General features: G+C 44.2%; 1 protein-coding gene across 11 annotated transcripts in view; it reads right to left on the reverse strand.

Annotated features, from left to right (window-relative positions):
* epha7 (eph receptor A7) overlaps positions 1–25,446 on the reverse strand; it is a 65,778-nt gene that overhangs the window by 26,910 nt on the left and 13,422 nt on the right. For all 11 annotated transcript variants that reach the window (XM_034287806.1, XM_013138638.2, XM_013138635.2 and 8 more), the window contains exons 4-5: positions 17,002–17,157; positions 11,127–11,462 (exon numbers count right to left, since the gene is read on the reverse strand). In XM_034287806.1, coding sequence (XP_034143697.1) covers positions 11,127–11,462; positions 17,002–17,157 — 492 coding nt within the window. The remainder of the gene's footprint in view (positions 1–11,126; positions 11,463–17,001; positions 17,158–25,446) is intronic.

Raw genomic sequence — 25,446 nt, forward strand, 5'->3', positions numbered from 1 at the left:
TTCACTGTGGATTGAGGACAGACAAGGTGGCAGCAGGGGTGGGGGTGATTTGGGACGCAGATAGATATTCCACACTGGCAGGACCACCAGCAATGCATGGGGGGGGGGGGGGCACAAATGTTACACAGACAACACAAGGCGACAACGAAATCATCTGAATCTGGACTAAGGCGGTCAAAGGCTGTGTGCACACGGAGTTGATCTCTCAATACAGCAGCTCTGTATTGAGAGATCAAGTAAAACCTTGTTGATGAAGACCAGGCAGGTCTTACTCCTCCCGGTCTGTGTTGTATTGACGGCAGGATTTGCCATTACAGTAATTGGTGATTTCTGGGCGTTGTTAGACAGTAAGGATCAGGCTTAGGGCTAAGTGGGAGGGCTAAAGGACAGTTTGCTTTCAGCTTGCTGAGCTTGTCCCAAACCCTGTTCCCAATTACCCAAACAGCACAACAACAGACAGAGGCTTTGGCCTCTCTTTGTGTCACTCCGTATGTTTTTTTTTTCCCCCCGTCTCCAGCAAATCCAAATCCACTTTGTCACCAGCTAATTGGAGGATGTTGTCGTATTATTATGCAAATACCAGCAATGTTCACACATTTTAAAATGAGCTACCTTTCATTTATCTGGAGGTAACAAACTAACGACGTCTTATTGAAAGCCTGGCAGATCAGTGTCCTCCCACCGGCAGCAGAAAGCCTAGTGAGGCTGCCATCCATGGAGCAGTGTCAGCCTATGTACCAGTAACCTCTAATCCAAAGTATCCACCGCCTGAAACAAGAAGGCACTGCCAAAGCGTGTCAGTCTGACTGCTATGTGACAGTGTTGTTGTTTATGCCTAGTCAGCGGTGTGATGGTGAGATGATTCGGGGGGAATTTAACAAAACTTAATTTCAGACTTCGGGGTGGTGGGTCTCCCAAGTTTGGTTTAAATAGCTTTTCCTCCGAGAATACTTTTCAGGGAGCAATCCCAAGAAACCCAAGAAACACAATCATGACTTCCAACAAATAAAAATTGCTACAGTATAACACCAGTATGAAATGGGGTAGTTGTATGCCCAAGGAACCTCCATATAACCTAGATTTGATCTATCACCCAAAGCTTTAGGTACATCCAAAAAACGAATAACCATTACTTTGGTTTGGCACAGCACATAAATTATTTGTGATTATTATCTGTTGTATAGCATCTGAGTCTGATAACGCATCTTTCTTTCTCAATAGAGCACAGCAAAAATGCCAAAATTAATGAGACATCCTGGTATTTTTAGGCAACATCCCATTTTTTGAATATCCAGAATGCCAACTATTTAGAACAAGGGTGCAGGTATGCAGACACAGTCAGTGAATAGACTCCTACCTGAAGAACAGCTGGTGATTAGGCACATTATTCAGCAGTGATAAGAGTAAAAACCATGCCTTTGTCATTTTAGTATAAAATTATTACATTTCACTGAATCACAAGGTTAAATAGGCAATTAAATTCCCTACTACAAACCACCTGAGGTAGAACAAGACACATAAGGGAATCTTCAAAAAGACTTTTCTAGGACTTCTTTCAGAACTGTCCAGGGAATTTGTTGTAGCCTAGCCAAGGGGACCACAAAAAGGACTACACCCTGGCCGCTGAGCACACATACTGAGAGGGGGAGGTTTCAAAACCCAAGGAAGGTAACTTCTTCCCAGTCAGACACAGGTCCCATCGCTAAAATCTTCCAGCCAGCCCAGATGTGTCCCATCTGCTCCACAACTAAAAACCAACACTCTGCAGACTCCACGCCTCCTATAATGTTTTGACTTTTGCTTGTATACCAAATCATTAAAAGAAGCCAAAGCAGATGGCTGTCACATATTCCCTGCGCTTTGACAAAAGCCAACTTGTTATTGGTAAAGAGCTCCCGGCGTACGTTGGGGAGGTGAGGAGCTCAGCTAACACAGCTGAGGAGACTAGCAGGTGTGCTAATGTGATGAAGCCGAGTCATGATCAGGCTGTAAGGCTTTGAGGCGACAGCTTTGGAGGTCACGAGGTCGCCCATAATTACCAGCAGGCCTTTTCAGAGGTGGCAAATGGAGCCTTTCTGGATAGATTTTTTCCCTTTCGCCGGAGTAGTAGCCTGACTCAAACTCATTATGATTTCCAAATGTGATGATCTGAATAAAGGAGGAGGGGGTGAGGCAGGGGGCTGAAGACATAATTAGTTCCTCTCACTGCAGGAGACAGTGTGCTGATGAGACAATGAAAGAGGGGGGAAAAAAAACAACCTGTCAATCTGCCCCCATTCTTTTTATCTCGCTAAACACACCACTGAATAATGCTTACAGGCTCCGAAAAAAAAGAAGAAATTGCTCGCTTCGTCCAAAATACATTGTTATGTTATACAAATTACATGTTCTAACAAATCCCTAACCATAAACCGATATGTGATTATTCCCGAGCTGAACTGAAGAAACTGTAAACTCTGAAAAGTAGGTAGCCGTTTTCTTGTTGCAGATATGTTCAGCAGAAAATGTATAGACTGTTCTCTGTGTATAAAAGTCATGGTGACAAGCTGAAATAGACTGCAAATGGATATCAAATGTCTCTAACCTCAGGCTGAAGGAGCTGTTTCCCAGTGTGTTGCTGTATAGCAGATAGAGTTTTACCTGTCACCCTGGGTTAAATTGTCTGGGTCCTAAGTAAAGTATCCATCCCAGTAGACTGCACTCAGAGCACTGCCGGGAAAAAGCCCCTCTGTGAAACAAACAAGCCGTCATGGTCTTGAGATCGGGGGTGGTTTGTTTCAAGTTTTTTTTCCTCCTCTCTTTCTGGTCCATGGGGTATTGGCCACTATCAGGCACTTATGACAAGCATCACATTTTAGGTTTTATTAACAAACTCCTTTAAGTTCTTTGACAGGAAATGAAACACTTGAATGCCTATGCTACAAATTGCTGGAGCCCTTTTCCAGCTAGGGACCTAGCATGGAGGAGCATGTGTTCCATATAAACACAGTGTCTGGGAGTCACAGGTGCATGCTGAGGTGGTGTGCGTGTGTGTCAGAGAAATAGACATATTTGTGTTTACTGGGGCCTTCCCGTCACCCCCGCAGGCAGTGAAGGGAGTAGAACCTCAGTACACTCAGTTTTCTCTGCTTAATGGTCATCTGGACTGAACAATGAGTTGCAACCTCCCCGAAGGATCTGTTCGGCGTAGTCAGAATTTCGCGACTGCCTCAGTGAAGAGTCACGACACAATTTAATATGGCCAAACGGTCATGTGTTAATCTTTCCCAGTGAATGTGAACTGCATTTATGCATCGCGGAATGGGTGGGCGCAGTCTTCGCATTTCAGACAGGAACTACGCCGAGCACATTCTCGCACAACTTTTGAGACACACAATGAGGGCTACCTCCTTGGCGGGTTATGCGTTGCCAAATCCATTCCTCTACAAACAATGCACGCATTGTCTCCCAACCTGTGTTATCAGTCACTTCTAACAGTGCTAAATAACTTTCTTTCCTTTTTTCCCCTGGGTCATGCTTTTATTTATCCCAGCCCTCCTCTGGTATGTTCGCCCAGCCACGAAATACTTTAATTTGGACCTGTCAGTCAAATGCATGAATGAGTGCAATCAAAATTGAAATAAACAACATCCATTGTTCTCTTAAATTAATCAATCAATTTTATAAAGCCTTTTTTAAATCAGCAGTCATAAAGTGCTTTTACAGACACCCAGCCTGAAACGACAAATGACATTTCTCAAGAAGACATCTGCTCTTGAGGTGAAGGACATTTATTTCAATAAGATCCTAATCTGTACATGCTTGTCCTGTATGCCAGTATTTCTTACAGGCCAGCGGGGTGACAGGACTGAGCTTTTGGGTTAACACATCTGATTCCTGGTGGTAGACATAGAAGGTAAAGTTTGGAAGATGGAGGACGTGAATGATCCTGTAAAAAATTCCATGTATAAATTGCTACAGTAATCTATAGGTAAATATGAAAACCTTTGCCTCTTGTTTGCAGTTTCACAAACCTCTAAATAATTAAACTGGTCTTGAGACTTCCACAGGGAGATGCTGGCAAAAAGATGAAACTGAATAAGAATCAACTCCGTAGCCTTTCAAGATTCCCAACTGGACAAAAAAACAAACATAGTGATCATTAAAAAGTAGCAATTCCTGCCAGAGGTTCTAACACATTCATGAAAAAACATAACTCCTACAAATGGTCATGTATAGCGGCAATCACAAAAGCCTTGAAGATACACAGACACGGTTTCCAATGTCATCACTGTTCCCCGAATGACCTACAGTAGTGCAGGAACAAAACGTTGCTGTCTTTTACACACCATTAAGTGGACGGTTCCAGTTTTTTCTCCTTTCCCAGCTTTCCACACGTTTACAGAGATGTCCGTAAATGTCCGTTCCCAGGCAGAGGGAAGTAAACAGGGCTGTCATTTGAACAGGGCCCGTGGAGTGCTTAAGACCCCCGCGCGTTCCCACAGAAAAGCCTCTCTGCCACACGGGGCTGTCCACCGTTGGCGACAGGGGACCCAGTCAGGGGAAAAGAGGCAGCAGTAAGGGGCTACTGTGAGGGAGAGCTCAGTCATGCACGGCAGATTCAGGGGGATTTAGGGGGCTCGTCTGCCAGCAATAAAAGGCTGAAACAGGATACTTGGGGAGATTAATTACCTAGATAGGCCACGATAATGCCATTTAAATGGGAAAGTAATTAAAGTGCACCTTCCATGAAAATTATTCATTGCTGACGGATTGGGTGACAGACAAATCAGGAGGCATTTACAGAAAGCTACAGGTTAAATGCCGGAGAGCTCGTGCTTTGGAGAGACCACCGCCGTTTCGCCGCAGCTGTTGAATCTTACTGCTTTGCCGAGCTCTCATCAAATGACTGTGTGTGGAGGGACAGAGGAAAAAAGGGGTGGGTGTGTGTGTGTGTGTGCGTGTGTGTGTGTGTGGGGGGGGTAATGGTCTCTCAGGTAACGTAAAACCACTAACAAATGCTACAAAGGAGGATCCGCTTAACTAGAAAATTACACTGGCCCCAGTGGTGGTGGTCAGTGGGGAATCCTTTGAATGAATCAATCCATTCTGTTTAAGGCCCCCATGACAGATTAGGACATAAAAAGAATCAATCAATGGGCCTTATTGTTCCCAAAAGTGTTACTCACACCAATGCATTGAGCAATATCCATTTTGCTGTGATAAAGAGTCAATAAAGTGATGCGTAAAAATATCATATAGATCAATGCTCTGTATCAGCTCTTAATAACCGACAGTCAAAATACGCCTAACTCTAGACATTTATTTAACTAATTTCACTGTGTTCAGAACAGGTGATCATCCAAGCACAACCCTAACATTTAAGGATGGCTAATTGTCTGGGAACTCACTATACAATATTGTCATGATAATTTTGATACTCGCAATTCTCATGATTCTTTATGTAGTTGCATTTGATTCTGCAATTCTGACAATACAAAAATTTTGCTACAGAGGGGAAAGGAATTGGATTTGGGGTTGTGGTGCATTTACACCTGACCAGCACAAGAATACAAATTAGGGTTGCACGATATTGGAAATTGGACATTGCGATATTTTGTTTTTCTGCGATATATATTGCGATATGAGAAAATACAGGATGTCTTCAGAAAGAGCTTTGGCTATCAACCTGACAGCATGTATCATTAATTCTTCCCCAGCCCCATCCTCTACAATAAAAATTTATGAAACTCATGAACATTTTATATTTCAGAACAGGTTGCTAGGTCATAATATGTAACAGTAATAGTATAGCAATAGCAACAGTAGTAAAATAGAATGCGCAATTGGGCACAATTTACCAACTGCAAGATGCAGTCTGTGGCCAAAGCACTGCAATCTGGTCCACTTGTTCAGATGCAGCCTACACCATGTTCGCAGCATTGTCTGTTGTAATACAGACTACACGACTCTTCTTATCTATGCCCCAATCAGCTAAAGCTTCTCTCATACCTATTGCGATGTTCTCACTTTCCTCTAGGAAAATGCTGTTTGCAAACAGCGACTTTTCAGGTGGACGTCCTCATTAATTAAATTAAATTAAAGTGTACGATCAGACTTATGTAGGGCTCCTTTGTCCGGCTGGGCCACAAGTCTGTTGTTGCTGTATAATATTCCACCTGTGACAGCTCTTTTTCAACTTGTGCCTTGCATTTCCCGTACAGCTCAGGGATGGCAACTTGAGAAAAATAGTTGTGTGATAGCATTACATACCACTTGTCAGGCAAACGGATAATGTTTTTAAAACCGTCTTTGGTAGCCTTGTTAATTGGTACCATGTCTTTGGCGACGTGAATTGACTGCTATTAAAAAAATCAATGGGGGCGAACCCTATGCCTGGTAGTTATGGTAGATGGTTGCAAAACCTAGACCAATTTACCAAACTAAAACTGCAAAGCTAAAATAAGCTAACTGAGTGACTCGTCTTTCAACTGCCATGGCAAAACTAAATATGCAACCAAAGGTGTAAATTGCACATTGGACTACTCTTAAACTACGTTTTGGCATCTAGAGACTTCTAGAGACTTCTAGAGATTCTTAGAAAATAAACCCAGAAGCTGCGCTGTTTAAAGTGGCCAACTACTGATCAAATAAAGGCCTCCTATAGCTTCAACGGGCTGTGCCCTCATTCAGAAGGATATCGACTGTCTCCCCAAACAACCGCCATGAAGTATGAGGACACGAGGAATCTAAGAGAACCTCAAGCTTCATCCGGCTCCAAACAACACTTCTTTGCTAAATGATCTCCCAATCCCAAGGTGACTCGTGCTGGAGGCTCTCTGAACACCAACGGCATTGCTCAGTGTTTTGGGCTCCTATCGGTATGTAACCTGTTCGCTGCTCCTGGCTAATATCAGCAGTCAGCATTCAAATCAATTTCCACAGCTCTCCACTCTTCGTCTTTATTATATTCTTTACGCCTCTTGCTACTCGCACATTAACCGCGTCACTCGCTGGTCTGGGGCTGAGCGCTCCGCCACACACTGCTCCCATAGCCATTCCAATCAGCCGATTCCAATCTCTTAACCGCCATCGTCTCCGCAGTGAATTTTCTGGCTGCGATGGGCACACGCACTTTCCTGAATAAATATTAATGGTTACTCCGCGAGAGCGATTCTCGCTCGCAGGCTTGTGAGGGGACAAAAGGCGCTGTTTACAAGTGTGGCGGCGCATCAGCCGCTGGAGCATGGAGGACCTTTCGAGGGCGGCTCTGCAGAGTTGTCAGGCAACAATAGAGCCCTGATTGAAATGCACTCCTTATCTAGCTTGCCTAACTTTCGGCGAGAAAAAGCGTACAAAAAAGAAATCCTCCACATCATCAAGTTGCGCTGACAAATGCCCATTCATTCCCCTGTGGAGGAGGACGTGAGGAGGACGCACGCAGGAGGGAGTGTAGGTGAGAAATCAAGACGATGAATTTGTAGGCACTCCGACAGTAGCTATTTAAACACACTTAAAGACAGAGCTGTGAGGTAATTAGGTTTTTTCGGGGGAACAATAAGCACTCAGCGCCATGTACAGCTCCTCAGCTCCATATGACTGCAGCCTGCCTCAAAGCCTCACAACACACATTTCCTTTGGTATAATTAGGGGAGGTGTGAATTTCTCATCAGATGGAACACCATCTGCATTCACGCAACACTTCCTCGAGCTGGTCCCCCTACTCCTCTCCTCCACCTCCCTTTCAGCTCATTCCCTTTACCTCGATCCCCTACGACTCATCCTCTACCTCAATCCACTATCTCTACCTCCACTAATCAATCCACTAATCTCTACCTTCATCCCCCATGACTCACTCTCTACCTCAATCCACTATAACTTACTCTCTACCTCCATCCCCCATGACTCACCCTCTACCTCCATCCACTATGACTCACCCTCTACCTCCATCCACTATGACTCACCCTCTACCTCCATCCACTATGACTCACCCTCTACCTCCATCCACTATGACTCACCCTCTACCTCCATCCACTATGACTTACTCTCCACCTCCATCCCCTATGACTTACGCTCTACCTCAATCTCCCACGACTCTTTACCTCAATCCCGCAATGACTCTCCCAAACAACTGCCTACCTCCATCCATTGTGACTTAGTCTCTACCTCAATCCACGGGGTGGCTAACTCCCTACCGTAATGTCCCGTGACTCACTCACTCTCACTCTGTCTACCTCCATCCCTGGGAAAGGTTAATAAATTCTGGATGATGAGCCGTAAAGTGCTTAATAAAGCAGTCATTCTTTAACGATGTGGCCTTGCATGCTTGCTCGAGAAAGGGACATTGTTTTAGGAAGCGCAGACGTTCCAATTACAAAGCACTGAAGCGTACCCTAACAGTCCCGGGAACAGCTCCCTGAGACAGTGAGGGTCCTGTAGCCAGTGATGAGAGCAGTGCATGGACGGGCCAAAGTCCGGGCTGCCATATGATAAATAACCTGGGTGTTTTAAAACCCATCTTTCGACACAGATTCTGCTTGTTCTGTCATAATCTGATCTGTCATAACAGGCAATAGTATAGAAATAGGGAGCGCTGGAAATGTAATTCTAACTTCTATTAGTAGCCAGGCTTCGAGACGAAAACCTCTGTCCTCCCTCTTAAGACGCTTCCCTCCGTTTCCCTCTTTTTCTGATGGCTACATATTCCTCAGGGTTAACAGAATAATTGCCTGTTGTCAACATGCCACGTGTAATTAGACGAGGCACTGGGAGAGCCATGTGTTAATTGTTTCCCCCATCTTTTCCTGCAGGTCTTCCTCCTTGCATTGTCCTTTTGTCCTTGGCAAGACAACCACCAGCACCATCCAGCGTGTGTCTCTGTCATGAACCATGTCAAAGAACATACATCACCCCCTGCAGTTCATCTCACACACAGCCACACACACCGTGATTCTCCTTCTGTCCCTGACTCCGTCACACACCTTTTTTGTAATCTTACATCGAGGGTTGTTGCGATATTGCTTCCTCTACTTCATTTATTGAAATGGTTTTCCTTTTCTCAGGACATGCACACAAATAACATCATACAGTATTCTAGACGGGTGCGATCCAAAATGCCTGAAATGCATCAGATTGTGTATCCCCGTTCACGGTATGGGGAGGGGGGGGGGGTATCGCATTACCACAAACACTGTAGGCAGCTACATCGTACGGAACGAGTATCGTGGCACCACAGGACACCGCTGAATATTCAGGATTGCCCCAATTCAGTCAGAAAAGAACTCAAAGACGTGCAGCTCCTCCGAATTCGTGCATAAGGTTGGTTAGGGGTGAAGCTGTGCTCAAAAAGACAACACTGCAATCCACATTTCAGTTGGCAAACGGAAAGGTTCCTCAAAGTATGCCACGCCGTCCTCAGAGCGAATCACATACGTCCCCGGTCGATCATAGCTACTGGTTAGCAACATGGTTAGGACGATAATATTCCCCGTTCCCCACTTTACAAGCCACAATGGCAGTGCCAGCCTCTCTTAATGGCCCTAGTCAGTAAGACCGTTTTACACCAACTGTGTTTCATGGATGCTTGAGCATGAAAGAGAAATCTTGTTTGGTGGATCCATAGAAATAATGAATGAAAAAAAGTCTAGTGCTGCCTTCTGTAAGAGTGTGTCACCAAGGCAAATACAGCATTTTAATTATAGTAGGTTCCTGGGGGAGTTAGCGACACGCACTGTTTCCTATGGTACAACTGGCAGCAAGCCTCGCTTCCGTAATAATGTTTGCCGCCATAGCTGTGACACACAAACATTAATTAGTCTGGGTAATATGCAAACCATAAATGTTGTGCATAATATCAGCCTATGATCATTAAAGGCAATGTGGTATGATTAAGTTACTTTCCATGTTTACCAGGTTGGAATTGGACTGCACCGCTAACCTCAGAGCAACACAGCCATATAGTTTGGACGACATTTGCAACGCTATACAGTGTGCGCAAACATTTAATATTCTGCTGTATCCTAAAAGGGTCATATCTGCCTCTCTCATTTTGAAAAACAGGACACCAAGAAGTGCAGCATATTAAAATGTATATTTCTTTGTAACTCAATCACGAAAGCAATTCCGGCCCACACCAGCAGAGAACTGAGCAATATCAAAGTGCAAGTAATTTAGCAAAAGTAATAAAACAGAGTTTATAGGAAAGATTGAGCAAACACCCCAGCAGCTTAACCTTCTCTCAGTGACGACAACGCAGAACCTAGTTTTAGCCAAACCACTGAATTTAATGGAACAATATACTGCACTGTAACCACAAAAATAAAGGAAACCGCATACAAACAGCGGGACAATAGATCATACAAGTGTCTGGAACTCAATTGGAGGGATGTCATGCCATTATTCCATGAGAAATTCCATCATGTGTTCTGTGGACTATTGTGGTGGAAATGCAAACTCTGGCAGTCCTCCAGAACACACCGTATGTGTTCAATTGGGTTGAAACAATTGTGACTGAGGAAGCCATGGTATATTGTGAAACATCAGCAGAAAAAGCAGCCATCGTTACTAAAGTTTTGACAAAACGGGTCCCAAAAATCACCCCGCTGAGATCCCAAAGATCTCTTATTCTAGCCTTATTAGCCAAAGTAAAGTACAACTGGATCTGCCGAGGGTTTTTTAAATATTTATGTATACCCATTTTACTCCCCAATTCTGTAATATCCAGTTGTTCCCTGTCTTCTAATGCAACTTCCAACAGACACAGGAAAGTAGAAAATGCCAGCAAGTCTCCCCCTCAGACATCCCCGCCAAGTCACCCTGCTTCAGTCCAGACCGCCCGTCCAACCAGGAGGTCCTCTGATGTCAGGACGTGCCCGGTCAACGCTCATTCAACTAGCGACCTCAGTTTGCATGCCAGCGCAAGATCCCCTGAAAAAGTTGCTAGTGCGAGGAAACCTAGCTAGCGGCAACGGCGAGACCGTAACCTAGACCCCGGTGAACCCCGGTGCCTCCTGGGAGCCCCTCGCCCCACATTTGCATTCACAACCTTAAACATCATGTGGAAAGCACCTGCATGGAATACCCTTATTAAACTCAGCTGTTCCTTTTATTTTGTATCTGCATCTCCGTGCGCCAATAGGACTCCTTACCTGCTTGACTAGTGGCAACGCTGACGGCAGCAAACAGCCTCTGGGTTCGGCTGAGGTCAGAGACCCCGTTGACCGCTTCCACCTCAAACGTGTAGTTGGCGTGAGCCAGCAGGTCAACCACGCTCACGTAGGTGTCCACTAATCCCGCCTGCTGGGGGGAGTATCCCACATTGCCGCCGCACGGCACGCACTCTTCCGGTTCCCAGCTGCAGCGGCGGCACATAATCCGGTAGGTGACGTCGTTGCGGCCGCCCGTGTCGGCCGGCGGACTCCACTCCAGGCTGACGGTGGTCTGGTTGATGTTGTAGACCAGGTTCTGTGGCGCGGAGGGAGGTCCTGTCAGGAGGAGTGACGGGTGGGGAGGGAAGGGGGAGGGAGAGAGAGATAAATAACAGCGCAAAAGAAGGGGGGAAGTGACAGCCAATCGGTGCCTTGGCTGGATCTGTGGTTCACTGTCAGGCTCTGTTCTCTCACACAGAATGCCACGGGACGTGCCGGCTCTAAGCCCCTGAGCCTAACACGGACACACCATTATAAAGCCCAGGTCTAAGAAGCAAAACACGTTCAAGTAGGCATAGAGCATGTCAAACAGAATTCATGCCAAGGTCAGTGTAGAGGAGGTAGAGTGAAGTGAAGTAGAACTCAAGGGGACAATTATTGCATAATGACTGCATTAATGCCACTACTATGATACAATGCTGTGCATGCTAAATATGTGCTAGCGAACTACTGCAAGGCAGGGACATTTTCCTCCGTTTCTATCTACTAACTTGTAACCTATAGAAACGCGTGAAACTAAATCCCCCACAAACTGGACTTTAAGGGCAGACAAAAAACAAATTGTTGGGGAGGTTCTCTTCTGCACGGATTTACCAATCCAGTAACATAGGAGGACGAGTTAAGATGAGTGCAGACTTAATGTCCAAGTGCAAGACAGGCTCTTTCTTTCAATTTCCCCTGAAAACCCAAACTTTCGCTTTTTGGACCCTGCACATAGGCTACAAAATATATTTTTTTTGCATTATATAAGCTGTATGGTTTAACATTACAATTTAAACAGAAATGTTTAGCATCTGTCTTTATTATCTCTGTTTGGTATCACCAATCTCCTTTCATTATTGCATACCACTGGAAAAACTAGCTTACCACAGAGCAGGTGTCAGTCACATTCAGATATTTTAGAAAATGGTTTCTGTGATGGCTCTAGGTCAATTTTCAAGCTTTCTAAATGTTTTCACATGAATGGTGCCAAATGATTTAGCTCACCGAAAGTACTTGAAATGCCCATCACTGGAAAGTCCTTGTTTCACGCCTCTTTCATTCAATCTGAATCCTTTGGCACATTATTCAAGTCAATGTCTTTGGTGTTAACACCATGGAATGTACTAGAAACGTGGCAGTGATCTGAATACAATCCGTTGTTAAATGGCTGAGATGTCCACAGTGGAATTATTAATCCTGACGACAGGATTTGAGTGAGAAAGACGGTCATCACGAAACGGTTTTCCCTTCGTAGGGAATCGCAGGAAAGGAACACTAAAGCTTCATGTTTTAGAAAAGTAGGCAGACTGGGTCTGAGTCACCCAGAATACAACAGACTCTATAACAGAATATCACAGAAGGCACGATAACTACCAGTTGCTGGACTTCAGACCGTGACTGCACTGGAACACAGAAACCATTACCCTTCGAATGGGGGGGGGGGGGGGGGGCAATGGCAAGGAATTACTCATCTTATAAAAACTATGATTTGCAAATTGCAGCTTTTGTCATTCAAATTCCAGGCTGTGTTTATTCGACACAGATGTTTATAAATACCCAAAATTGAGTACTAGTTTTGAATCCTTCTAAACCATCACTTTAGACTATGACTTGTATTCTTTGTCCATGGGCGGTTTTTAAATCATCTCTAATTGCCTCTGTGAAATGCGTACAGTTTGCACAGGAGTGACCCACAATAGAGTCATTAACAAAGCCCATTGGATTATTCCCCTCTTTCCTCCCATTAGGAGAACTGAAGCCGGCAGAGCTAGTGGATCCATATTCATGGCTACTGGGGAGCCGGTGAGAAGAGAAGCCTGGAGATCAAACAGAAACCTGTGGCAGGTGAAGAGGCGAGGCGGATCATCACTCCAACTACATTGTGGCGCCGAGGCACATCATCGCTGACACTCGACCTGTGACCTTAATCCTCGCCGGGACAAGAGTGGGAGTCACACACACACACACAGATAATCTAGCAGTAAGCGCTTTAGACCAGTAGCCAGAGTTTGCTGGTTGAAATCCCAGTGCCAACAAGGTGATCAGTCCGCCTGCCCTTTAGCAAGGCTCTGAATCATAACCGCTCCAGTCACCAATAATGACTGATCCTTGGCTGTGTTCGTACTCACTGAGGGATTCCCATGGGTCGTATGTCAGCTGGCACGTGTATGGAATAAAAAATACAATAAAAAAGACTGTTGAGACGCGCACACAGACGCACACACGCACACACAAACTGTATCTCTCAGCATCCAGCTTGTAGTGCATTACAGTGGACATGGTAACCAATAGATAATAGCTTGTTCCACTGAGCCACTCTCATTGGGTTTCAGGTGACAAAGATTAGGGCAGTGATTTCAGAGAGCCGGAAGAGGATATTCAATTTATTAGAATGACTTTGAGTGGCCTGTGCTTTGCTCTCGTTCTAGTTTCGCGGTCATGTAATACTGTGCCAGTGTCTGCTCTGTCCTATGCCGGACGTGCTTCCTGTTCCCTGAGTTTTCTTTGTTCCCCGCCTCGACAACCCTCCCTCCCCATTCCCTTCCCTGCCTTACCTGAACCTCAGCCGTCTGTCTGCTGATCCTGGTAGCTCAAGGGCTAACCCCCCCCCCCACCCCCCCAATACCCCCACCCCACACCCACCCTACAGTCTCTCCCCTGCGTTCTCTTTTTTCGTTTCTCTGTCATATGGCTTTATGGTTTCCCCTCTCAACCCGCCTCCCAGTGAAGTTTCATTTCACGGATTAGCCTTCCATAGCCCTCGGAGTCTGCGATGTCTCAATCACATGCTAGCTTCTTCTTTCCAAATGCAGCTCTGTGGTGTGCGCACATTTGCGTGTGGGTGTATGTTGTGTTTAAGCGTGTGTGTACGTGTCTTGCCACCTCCTTCTCACGGGGTAAGAAAGCTGACTGTCCAGACACTGGGTGAACCTGTGATATTGCGGGTGAATAGCTAGGCCTGACAGGATATTCTCACCACCCCAGTGTTTCAACGATAACCTAATAAACTTTTCTCGACCTAATTATATTGCACAAAAAAAATATATGGCAGCCTCTTTCGGTTAAAAGCAGTTGTTAATTAGGTCATCTTGCTGCCTTTCTCTTGTCTGCATAGTTAAGTTAGTCAGAGGGCTTAGGAGAAAATAGTCCTATGCTTATCTTCTTTGAGAGAGAGCAGAGCTGGGTAAGGGAGGGGCTCTTGGCTGTGTCAGCCCTCAACTGCCCTATTAGGGGCCTGTTCACTAATTGGAAAGATGGAGGGATGGTTAGAGAGAGGGCAGGGTGGGGGGGTGAATGGTATTCAAACCAGCCAAGCACTAATCCTTAATCTACAAACATGTGTCATGACATTTGACCTGGGTAGTTTGAAACCTGGCTGAGTGAAGCGAAGCGGAAGAGCCCTGATACAAGGGGAGGAGAGGGGCTCTTACGTTCCAATGGGCCCCAACAGGCCCCTAGCAACTACAGGGAAGAATCAGGACAGACTCTCTTTCTCCCACTGCACCCCCACCCCTTATGTCTCCCTCTCTGTGAGATGTCAACTTCTTGAGGTGACACATTTGAGTGGGGGGGGGGGCTACGGGGGGGGGCAGAGGGGCTGGTGAGGTGGAATGAGGGAGATGGCTGCTCACAACTGCCCTTTTCAGACCCTGCTAGCTCTAGCACTGCTCACAGCTGTCACATGATTGATGCCCACTCCCCAACCTGTCAGCAGATTCAAGTCTTTGCCCTGCTTCTGGGGAAAAAAGCATGGAGTAGTGCCATCATCATTAGACTTCATTATCTCCTGGCTGTGCAGAAGAATGGAGTGAATAAATGGTGTAAAAACATTAATACTTAAACATAATTTTCTTCTTCTCTCTCAACATACAATGCTTAACACATTTACAAATACTCAATTTGGCTTATAAAAGCGGCTTAAAAAAGTGATTCACCGCTCCCAACAAATTTACATTGCATCCTTTATTTCCTATTTGTCCAATCTTGGTGTCATAAATACATTCCAAATCCTGCAGAGATCTGTCTCTCTGTTTGTGCTGAGGGGTTAACAAGCAGCTATTAAAAAATCTGTCAATAAAGTTGTTTGCTTAAGCAATACAAATTCACTTCCAATTATTAGTAAGTCTGACCCAGACCAGGCCAGCCCCCACATAGGAAATGTCAATTAATGTGGTCACAATATCTTCATACAGCCGTAACTGACAAGACGCAGCTTTGAAAGCATTGCTAAGTTACACACTCTAATCGCTGAATGGGATGAATGCCACTTTACAGAATATTGGTCATATTGAACACAATTAATCTTTTTTTAATTAAATCTCTGGCCTTGCAAAACCCCAGATTAAGTACACTCTGTGAAACAGACAACTCAGACGTCTGTTTCCACCAAAGTGATTTTTCACAGCAGAGCAGCCAGAGGGCATAAAAAAGGGGAAAAAAAGGGAAAACTTTTTCATCTTTCAGTTGCGTGTGTTGTTCTGCCCTTGGTCAATGTAAGAAGCAATTGTGGAGCAGTAAAGCGAGTATTTTCATCTGCCGACATTAAAACCACAGGACGGCCCTGGTGGAAAAAGAAATGGATCCATCTTTCATAAAATCATCAGAATCGTTACCGTGGATATGTAGGTCATTTATTTCCAACCACTTTCTGATTGGACAAAGTATGAGGGTGGGGAGTAGAAGCAGTATTTGGTACCAGGCAACAATTAGGTCAATTTACTTACAGTGTGTCCTGTCCTTGTTTTAAGTAAATGACTGTAGAAAACTGGCAAGAACAACTATGGAATGATTTCATAGGCGAGAGAGAGTACAAGAGAGAGAGTGTGTGGAATAGAGGAGGAGGGAGATAAAGCCAGAGAGAAAGGGTGGGGAGAGAGTGAGATAGTGGGAAGAGAGAGCAAGGGAGAAACAGAGAGAGAGAGAGGGAGTGAGAAAGACTGGGATAACATACTAATGATAAATCAGTCTGTCAGAGGAAGTCCACTTTTCCACCTCACTTTATTAGCCCAGCCCTGCCTGGACCACTGTCCCCTTAAATGAAGACTAATTCCATTGTCCTTATGTCCTCTCTATGTCTCTCTCTCTTCCTGTATCCGTCCCCCTTTCCTCATCACTCCATCTGGGTGGAGCCCCGTCACTGGATTGAAGTGGGGGGGGGGGGTGGGGGGGTGCACCGACACTTCGCGGCTCCCCACAATCAACCTGCCAGCTAGCAACAGGAGCAAATGAGCCCCACCCTCTGAAACAGATCCCCTGGCCTGTGTAAACAAGTCATCAATGCCTGTCACATAATTGCAACATTGGCCAGGACAAATGGAGACACCGGGGCGCTGCCGCGGACTGTAATTGCAATGCCTTTCGACGGGAAACGGCAAATTGCTCCTCCGATCATTAGCCAGCCGCTTGAAGGAGGTGGGAGGGCTACAGACCCAGGCCCATGAACATAATTCTAAAGACATATTGGGAGGCCAAAGCGGGCCACTAGTATGTGCTCTGGAGTGGAGCGGCAATCCAAGCTCACATCCCCCCAGTAATGTTGTGGAAAGGTCCTGGACATCCCACGCTCCACTACAGGCCCTACCTCCCTAAACCTTTTGCAAAAAGCTATACTTACTTGTGCAGGCCACGGAGGGCGGGTCGGAGAGCGCCCGGTAGTAGCCGTCCTCGCAGTCGCAGCGCCACGACCCCTCCCGGTCGTTGTAGCTGTGTGCTGGGCAGCGTGAACACTGCAGGTCCTGGGACGAGGACTTGTAGAACCCACGGCCACATGCTGCAACCAGAGGAAGGGGGGGGGGGGGGGTTCAGTTCATACTTGAATTCCCATAAAAGAGAACGGGCATGAAAGAACAGACTATAATGCCTGCGTTCACATCTTCCAGCAGCTGGTGTGTGGATCAACCTGCCCCTCCGGCTTCATCAACAAGCTTAACAAACATTACTTCAAAAGGCATAAATCACAAATATCCCCATGGCAATGCCTGCATTGCAAAAAAACACTGCTTATAACAGTGGCATACAAGTCTTTTTTATAACTGTGGTTAAAACTACAAATAGCAGAACAACAGCATTCAAAAGCTTAAAAACATATCCAGAATGTGAGGTCATTTGGTTTTTTCTATTTGTTCCTGGACTGCGTATCTTAGACCTACTTAAGCATTTAAAATGCAACTGTCATCAATGAAGTATTTACAGAACATCAACATGGTGTTCTCATTAGAAGAGATGGTAACTCTGTTCATAGTTTCCAGCAATCAGGAACTGCACCAACGTGTGAATGATTTTATCAGTAGTCAATCAGTAACTCAGAACGGAAAACTTAAGGCTCATTTTATTAACTACACTGTGGACATGTGGAGAATCAAGGTGGACTACTTCTAAGAAATGCTGGTACATGATGGAGAGAAAAAACTGGAAGGGAACATATTCTGAATTGGTCTGACATTCATCTTTATGTTTATATATTATTTTGTTAAAGTAACTATCCAATGTTTCCAGTTTTCCACTAAAATTACCTAAACTTAAATACGATATGACGAATATTGTGTTCCATCTGAGTTATGTTTATTAAGTATGTTAAAATGTTGAGAAGGTGTATGCAAATCCCAACACACAATGTTATGTTTACTGCTCATTAAGAAAATGATATGTGTAAACCGTATGTTTTGACCACTGCTCATTAACCTCAGGTCTTTTTGACAAGTTTAGGTGGGGATCTATAAAGTCATTCAATTAATGCTTTATTTTGAATACACATTTAGGATGAGCCACCAACACTGGGTGGGAGTAAACAGAAAAGGTACTACTGAGATGTTCACTGAATTTAATTGAATCAAAGCCCTGTCTGAGGGAGAAGGTTGTCCAACATTGGGATGAAACACTAAGTCTGGTGGCATCAAGAACAATAACATGATTATTTTAGCATTTCACCTTGAAAAGAGAGTTGACGTGGAAATGCTTGTCGGCCTGGGTTAAGGGGTGTCTGTTGGGTTCTCTGACACGTCCCAATGACAATTAATTAATTCAGCGACTGATTCAATCTATCTGCCATGGTAATTATCTGGGATCATTTTTTTAATGCAATGAGCCGAAAACAAATTCTTGAGGGAACCAAACAGGCATATATTAGCTCCTGACATAAAACAACCATAATGAGTAATTTTACATCAAGGCTAACTGGAGTTGTGTGTGGTTGAATCAAAATGACTAGTGTTGAGTGATAAATAAGGAATAAATGTAAAGCCTTGATCATCCAAATACTTGAAATGTCTTACATCGAGAATTACTATCAGTACATGTCTTATTTTAAAAACAATTCAAAATACCAACACATATATTTTAATCAAGATATTCAAGATATGTACAGTTATTTCATACTATGACATTTATATTGTCTTCAAACATTCATTATTGTTTTCAAGCATTGTCTTTGAAGTGACCTACCATGTCCAAATTTGCAGACTTGGCTAACATGTTTACTTTCCTCAAAAATGTTTGCCCATTTTACATGCCAATATTTATACAGTGGATATAAAAAGTCTACACACCCCTCTTAAAATGCCAGGGTCTTGTGATGTAAAAGAATAAATCATGTCAGAACTTTTTCCACCTTTAATGTGACCTATAACGTGAACAATAAAATTGAAAAACAAACTGAAATGTTTGAGGTTACATAAGTGTGCACACCCTTAAACTAGTACTTTGTTGAAGCACCTTTTGATTTTATTACAGCACTCAGTCTTTTTGAGTAGAAGTCTATTAGCATGGCACATCTTGACGTGGCAATATTTGCCCACTCTTCTTTGCAAAATCTGTCAGATTGCAAGGACATCTCCTGTTCATAATTCCCTCCACCCTGACTAAGGCCCCGGTTCCAGCTGAAAAAAAACAGCCCCAAAGCATGATGCGGCCACAACCATGCTTCACTGTGGGTATGGTGTTCTTTGGGTGATGTGCAGTGTTGCTTTAGCGCCAGACATACCTTTTGGAATTATGGGCAAAAAGTTAAAACTTGGTTTCATCAGACCATAACACATTTTCCCATGTGCTTTTAGGGGACTTGATGTTTGTTCTTGCAAACTTCAGCCGGGCTTGGATGTTTTTCTTTGTAAGAAATGGCTTCCGTCTTGCCAACCTACCCCATAGCCCAGTGCTGGCCAACTCTGTTCCTGCAGATCTACTATCCTGTAGGTTTTCTCTTCAGCCTCATTTGTGACTAACCTGAGTCTGCTTTTCATCCAACTAATAATTAGAATCAGGTGTGCTGAATAAGAGTTGGAGAGAAAATCTACAGGACAGTTGGCCAGCCCTGCCATAGCCCATTTATATGAAGAATACGTGAGATTGTTGTCACATGTAGCACACAGCCAGTACTTGCCAGAAATTCCTGCAGTTCCTTTAATGTTGCTGTAGACCTCTTGGAAGCCTCCCTGGCCAGTTTTCTTCTCGTCTTTTCATAAATTTTGGAGGGACATCCAGTTCTTGGTAATGTCTCTGTTGTGCCATATCTCCACTTGATGATGACTGTCTTCACTGTGTTCCATGGTATATCTAATGCTTTGGAAATTATTTTGTACCCTTCTCCTCACTGATATCTTTCAACAATGAGATCCCTCTGATGCTTTGGAAGCTCTCTTTTGCTCTGAGATGCAACTAAGAAAATATCAGGAAAATCCTACTAGAACAGCATAACTTTATTTTTGATTAATCACAGTCACTTTAAATGATGGCAGGTGTGTAATGGCTTCTATTTTACATGAGTTTTAATGTGATTGGTTAATTCTGAACACAGCCACATCCCCAGTTATAAGAAGCTGTGCACACTTATGCAACCAGGTTATTGTAAATTTTAATTTTAGTTTTTCAATTATAGGTCACATTATAGGTCCCATTAAAAGTGGAAAAAGTTCTGACATGATTTATCTTTGTCTCATTCTTTTACATCACAAAAACCTTGCATTTTTGCATGTGTAGTCTTTTGGGGTTATTATTTACATGTTGTTTGTCAATTTTCAGAGATATTAAAATTATGATTTTGTTTCTATACCTATGTAAAGTCCATATCATATCAATCATCCTATGATGAAAAAAGAAAATACAAAGAAAATATTCCTGTACAAAAACACATTTTTCATACAAGAGGGCTTTGTGAATCACATGAGTGATCCCAATTCACTTCTAAGCATTAGTGAATGGGGAAATTTCTATTTTGGGTTTGGCTTTTTTAGTCTCACAACTTTAAATCAGCTAATCCACAGTGACCCGCTGTTTGTGGAAAATCCACCACTAAGCCCTGTGAAAAAAACGCAATCTAGGCCACATGATTCCTCTTCCAATCTGCAATTAATCTATAGGCCTTTAAATAGCTCTGCATGCCAACTATCAAATGATACAGAAAAAGCTTCTTTCATGAGCCACTAGGGAAAGGGGCAACATTTTTTAGATCTCCGTTACACTGCTTTTCAAAATCTTCTGCAGTATTTCTGTGACAGGTCTAAGCTAGAGAAGGAAAACTTCCCCTGGTTTCCTCATTCTAACACCTCCACAGCGCCAGGAGGTGACCGAGGGACAAGGTTTCCCCGTTTCAGCGACATGAAAGCCCTGTCACTCTCTATTTATCTCACCGCGCCAGCCTCATGAAACAAGACCTTTTACAAAAACTAAAAAAAAACACACATGATTTTATCTCTTATATTTCTCTACCTGAGAGAGACAGTAATTGAAAACAGGGTTTAAATTCTGAGAGAGCGGAACTTTGTGCAGGGCTCGTGTGCTGCCTACCGAAACATATTAATCACACATATTCTCATTTACCAGTCTACGATAGCGTTCCCCAATCTACCAACACATTAGACTTTAAGCGCAAACAATGCACCTGCGCAGACATTCACTCATAAAGCACTATACAATTCTCTGATAAAACCACGAAAATGTGTAGATATGTTAGCCCGCCTCTGTGATCACACAGAGCAGTCAATATGCAGCGGGTTAAAGATTGGCCAGCGTGCTGTTTGGAAGGCTGCTTTCTCTTCTCCCACCACACAGAGCTGTGTTTAAACGCTTAGATAAGCCAGCGGGTCTGTTTGGAAGGCTGCTTTCTCCTCTCCCACCACACAGAGCTGTTTAAACACTCAGATAAAGTACTGATCCACTGGGTGGTCAACAGTGTTGAGGGGAGGCCCAGCTGAGCTCAGGACTCTCCCACTGCTACCGCGGATCAGCTAAAAATATATGCATTTAATAAAGAAATTATAATATATATAACGCAATATATGCAACTTGTCTGGCTGTCAGGCTTCCCAGGCTCTTGGGCTGAACTTCTACATTGCCAGCTATGTCCAGATTAGTCTGCCACTGGAACAACCGTCCTTTCAAAAGTAAATAGTACTCCAAGTTAAAGTTTCCATGTAAAAACTGTATTTATTTTTCTTTTTTCTTTTTTTCCCCGCGATGGCCCCTGTGTTTACCGATGTGTCTGACCGGCTATGGCATCCGGAAATGTTTACAGAAGCAACATGGCGGCAAATTAGGGCCTCAAATCAAACAGCTGTGTGACATGGGTAACCATTTTCTGGGCTCGCTCTGGCTTTCCCTCTCCAGGGCTCTCTCACGGAGCATTGAGTGACATGCACGAACACGGCCATCCCAGGGCCTGCATTCCAGTCCCAGCAGCACAGACGTTCTTGGCCAGTTCCTGTTCCTGGCATTATCGACTGAAAACACCCAGTTTAACGACGATGTTAAAGCTTCAGGGAAAAACTGTGAGATGCAGATTTTTCTCTTCTCTTCTTCTTCTTCCAAGCAGTAACGTATTTCAGCAGAGGAAACAAAAAACACGTAGAGACCATTAAGAAAGTTTTTACGGCAACCTTGCGCTACTACTCAGTTATGGCTGGTTAATAGGCTGTGCTTATTGACACAGGCGGTGTGGAATAAAATGAAGCTGGGGCAGAGACAGACAACACAGGCCTTATTTACGCCATACTGTGAAATTAGCCGGTCCTTAGAGAATGGAGCAGCAAAAGAGGGAGGAAGAAAATACGAGTCTGACATTCCTCCCGGCTCCTTAGCGAGGAGCAACAGAGCTAGCATCTGTAATTTACCTTCCAGTGGTCAAACTCTCCCATTCAGCGTTGGGGGGAAAGGAGTCTGTAGTCAGCATTTTTATACACTGCACTGAACAGGGCAGGGCTCTTTCTGAGGCTAGAAGCCCAGTCATGGGGGAAGATTACTCTCTCTCTCGATTCAGGAAATCTCTATTACTCTTCGCGAGACAACGAGGGGATTAAACAAGAAGCCTGTATCTTGAAAAAGACAAATGAAATTCCCACATAAAAAAAAAAAAATGGCTTATTTCCTTTTTTTTGTCTGAGACAGGTTTCATTTCACACAGACAGCAGCTTTCACTGTTTGGCGATTGAATGGCAATCCGGATAAAGGACACAGAGGCGGAAAAGAAAGAGGACGGATGGATTAGATTCTCCACCTGAGTTGACATTTTGTGACAGGCTGACGTATCACTTCCCATGGCCGTACCAGGTGATAATTATTCTTAATGTCCCGGCGTGACGCAAAATGGCGCTCAGATTGATTTTCCTTCGGTTAGTCGTCCACTTAACTCGACAGATCACGTTTCATAAAGGACCCTTTGCCCAACTAAATATGGGAAATGGGAAAACAACCCATCGTTATTTGCCGCGGTAAAATCAACCAATGAGAATGGCTCGGGGTAACATGGAAGCTCCAGTCTGTCCGTCTCAGTGTACAAGGTCAAATGGCAGGACGGGATCCTAGCAACAGCACCTGCCTTGGCCGACAATGATTAGCGGTGATCGCGTTGTGTTTCGCCACATTCCAGCTCTGCCGACCCACGGTGAGGCGGACTGGTGCGGGCAGGTCCGTCTCAAGGGGCCAGCCGAGAGACGTGTCAGGGCTGGGCCTCCCCGCCGACCACCCTCCTGTTCAGCCTGATTGTGTGTTAAATCTGCCTGCGTGTCAGACAGGATGGATGTGGAAAGAATGCGAGCGGTGGCCCGGGCCGGAGAACAAGCAGAGAGGAAGCTTGGAGAGATAGCAGCCCATTAGAGTGATAAAAGAGGCGAAGGGAGAACGCTGTGCTGGACTGGACCAACAGGCTAGCGTGCCGGGACCGGCCCGTCTGATGAATGCCAGGTGGAATGGGTCAAACGCGATAAAGGAAACAGTTTATTTTCTTATTTTAATTCGCCGCTGACTTTCATAAAACAGCCTCCGTAGCCACCACCACGGCCGCAATCGGCAAATGCCTGTATAAATATCGACTACGAACACAGGGCACTGCAGACTGGGAGCTTGTCTAAGCGCCAGCTTTTATTAATCCACTGACTTTTCCCGCTTCCTTGGTTTGTTTGTTTGACCGCTATGTTTAGTTGTATGGCTAAAGCGCAAACAATCATCAAGTCTATTATACCAAAACCTGACTTAATGCTAATACGAGCCAGTAAATTAAAAACACCCGGATTCTCAATGCCCATAGACCCATGAAATTCTATCTCAGAGGTCAATGTCAGTTTTTTTTATTCTTAGGGGATAATGTACAATCATGAGCGTTACACTGTGCCGCGGCTTGAGAATTATGTCAATAGCCCTAGAGAAGCAATATATTACAATATATTTAGCTAATGTTTCCCGTAGGGTGTATGCTGTCTGGCTCTGACAGGATGGTACTTGTGTCCTTGCCTCTGTTACCAGAATGTGTGGACATCCAACAAGCTGTTTACTGATGTGGTATGTACGCTAGTTCGCATAATGGCGACGTCTCCTTCATACGCTAATTCCCTTTGGTGTTTCTTTAGCAACATTTTTGTTTCCTATGGAGTAACTCTTCTGTAAATTCACAGATTTGTCCTGGCAACAGGTGGGTTTTTTTTTTTTACTTTTCCACCTCTGTGAGAAAAAGAAAATTTAGAGGAAGCGTAACTGCCCTTTTTCTACTAAATATCCATATTTTTTCATCAGAAAGAAAGCAAAGAAAAGGAAACTAAGCTGAACAGCTGGGCTTTTGCCCTGAGACATGTTAATCTCCCACGTTAAAAAGGCAAGGCGCCGAGCCTGTTTCGAGAAACAGTGGCACAACACACAAAAGAGTGGAGGAAGAGAGAACTGAGGCCCTGCTGGAACCCTCTTCACAGGGGATATGGATTGAGTTTCTAACCCTTCCAAACAAGCTACTTTTAAACACCTACACCTCCTTAGGGATTTGGATTGAAGGACCAAGTTGGAGGGATTGAGGAAACAAGGCTACATTGCGCAAAAGACGACAAGAGTTTCAGATCAAGAGTCTTGGCTAGAAAGACCAGGTGAAAGATTTTTCAACAAAAAACTACCTTAAAAACTGTATTGTTACTGATTCTTATAGGCCCAAACCAACCAAAGCTGAGGTGGCACATCCAGATAACCCCTCCATTCATTGGTTCTACCTGCACCTACAGGGAGATAAGTAGCTTTACCATTAGAAACAAAGAGAAGATTAGCATTCCCTTACACTGTGTTAGAGTTTGCCCTCTAAACATCCAAAACCCTGAGGAAGTGGCTGGTTGGAAGTGACGAGCTAAGATCAAAGCTCCAGTAGCCCACTGTTAAGAATTATAAAAATCCCTCACAAAAGTTACTCTGGCTGGCTAACCAAACATTCAATCTTATTTAAATCTCAAAGTATCTGAGTTTTACATTAAGAATTATACACATTGTTGTGAGTGAAATCTCACAGGGAAATATGGTCTTAGTTTTCACAGCAAAATTAAACTGATTTAACTTACATTTAGTAAAACAGCAGGGCAGTGTAATAGCCATGCAATTACTGCTGAAATGTTTATATTTCTGACAGTCCCATTTCTTTTAGTTCCACTTTATTGTCCCTAATGGCATAAGAAGGCTCTTTAGCGTCACCATTTTTCATGTGTCAAACCTAAAGCCGAACCTCTTACACTAAATATCAAGGCTTAAAATTGAACTGATTGTATCGGCCAATACAAGTGACTCAAAAATCAATATACCTTTGTTTTGGTAAATGTTGCAGAAGTGT

This window comes from Esox lucius, chromosome 18 (assembly GCF_011004845.1).
Source record: "Esox lucius isolate fEsoLuc1 chromosome 18, fEsoLuc1.pri, whole genome shotgun sequence".
In the NCBI taxonomy this organism is placed as follows: domain Eukaryota; kingdom Metazoa; phylum Chordata; class Actinopteri; order Esociformes; family Esocidae; genus Esox; species Esox lucius.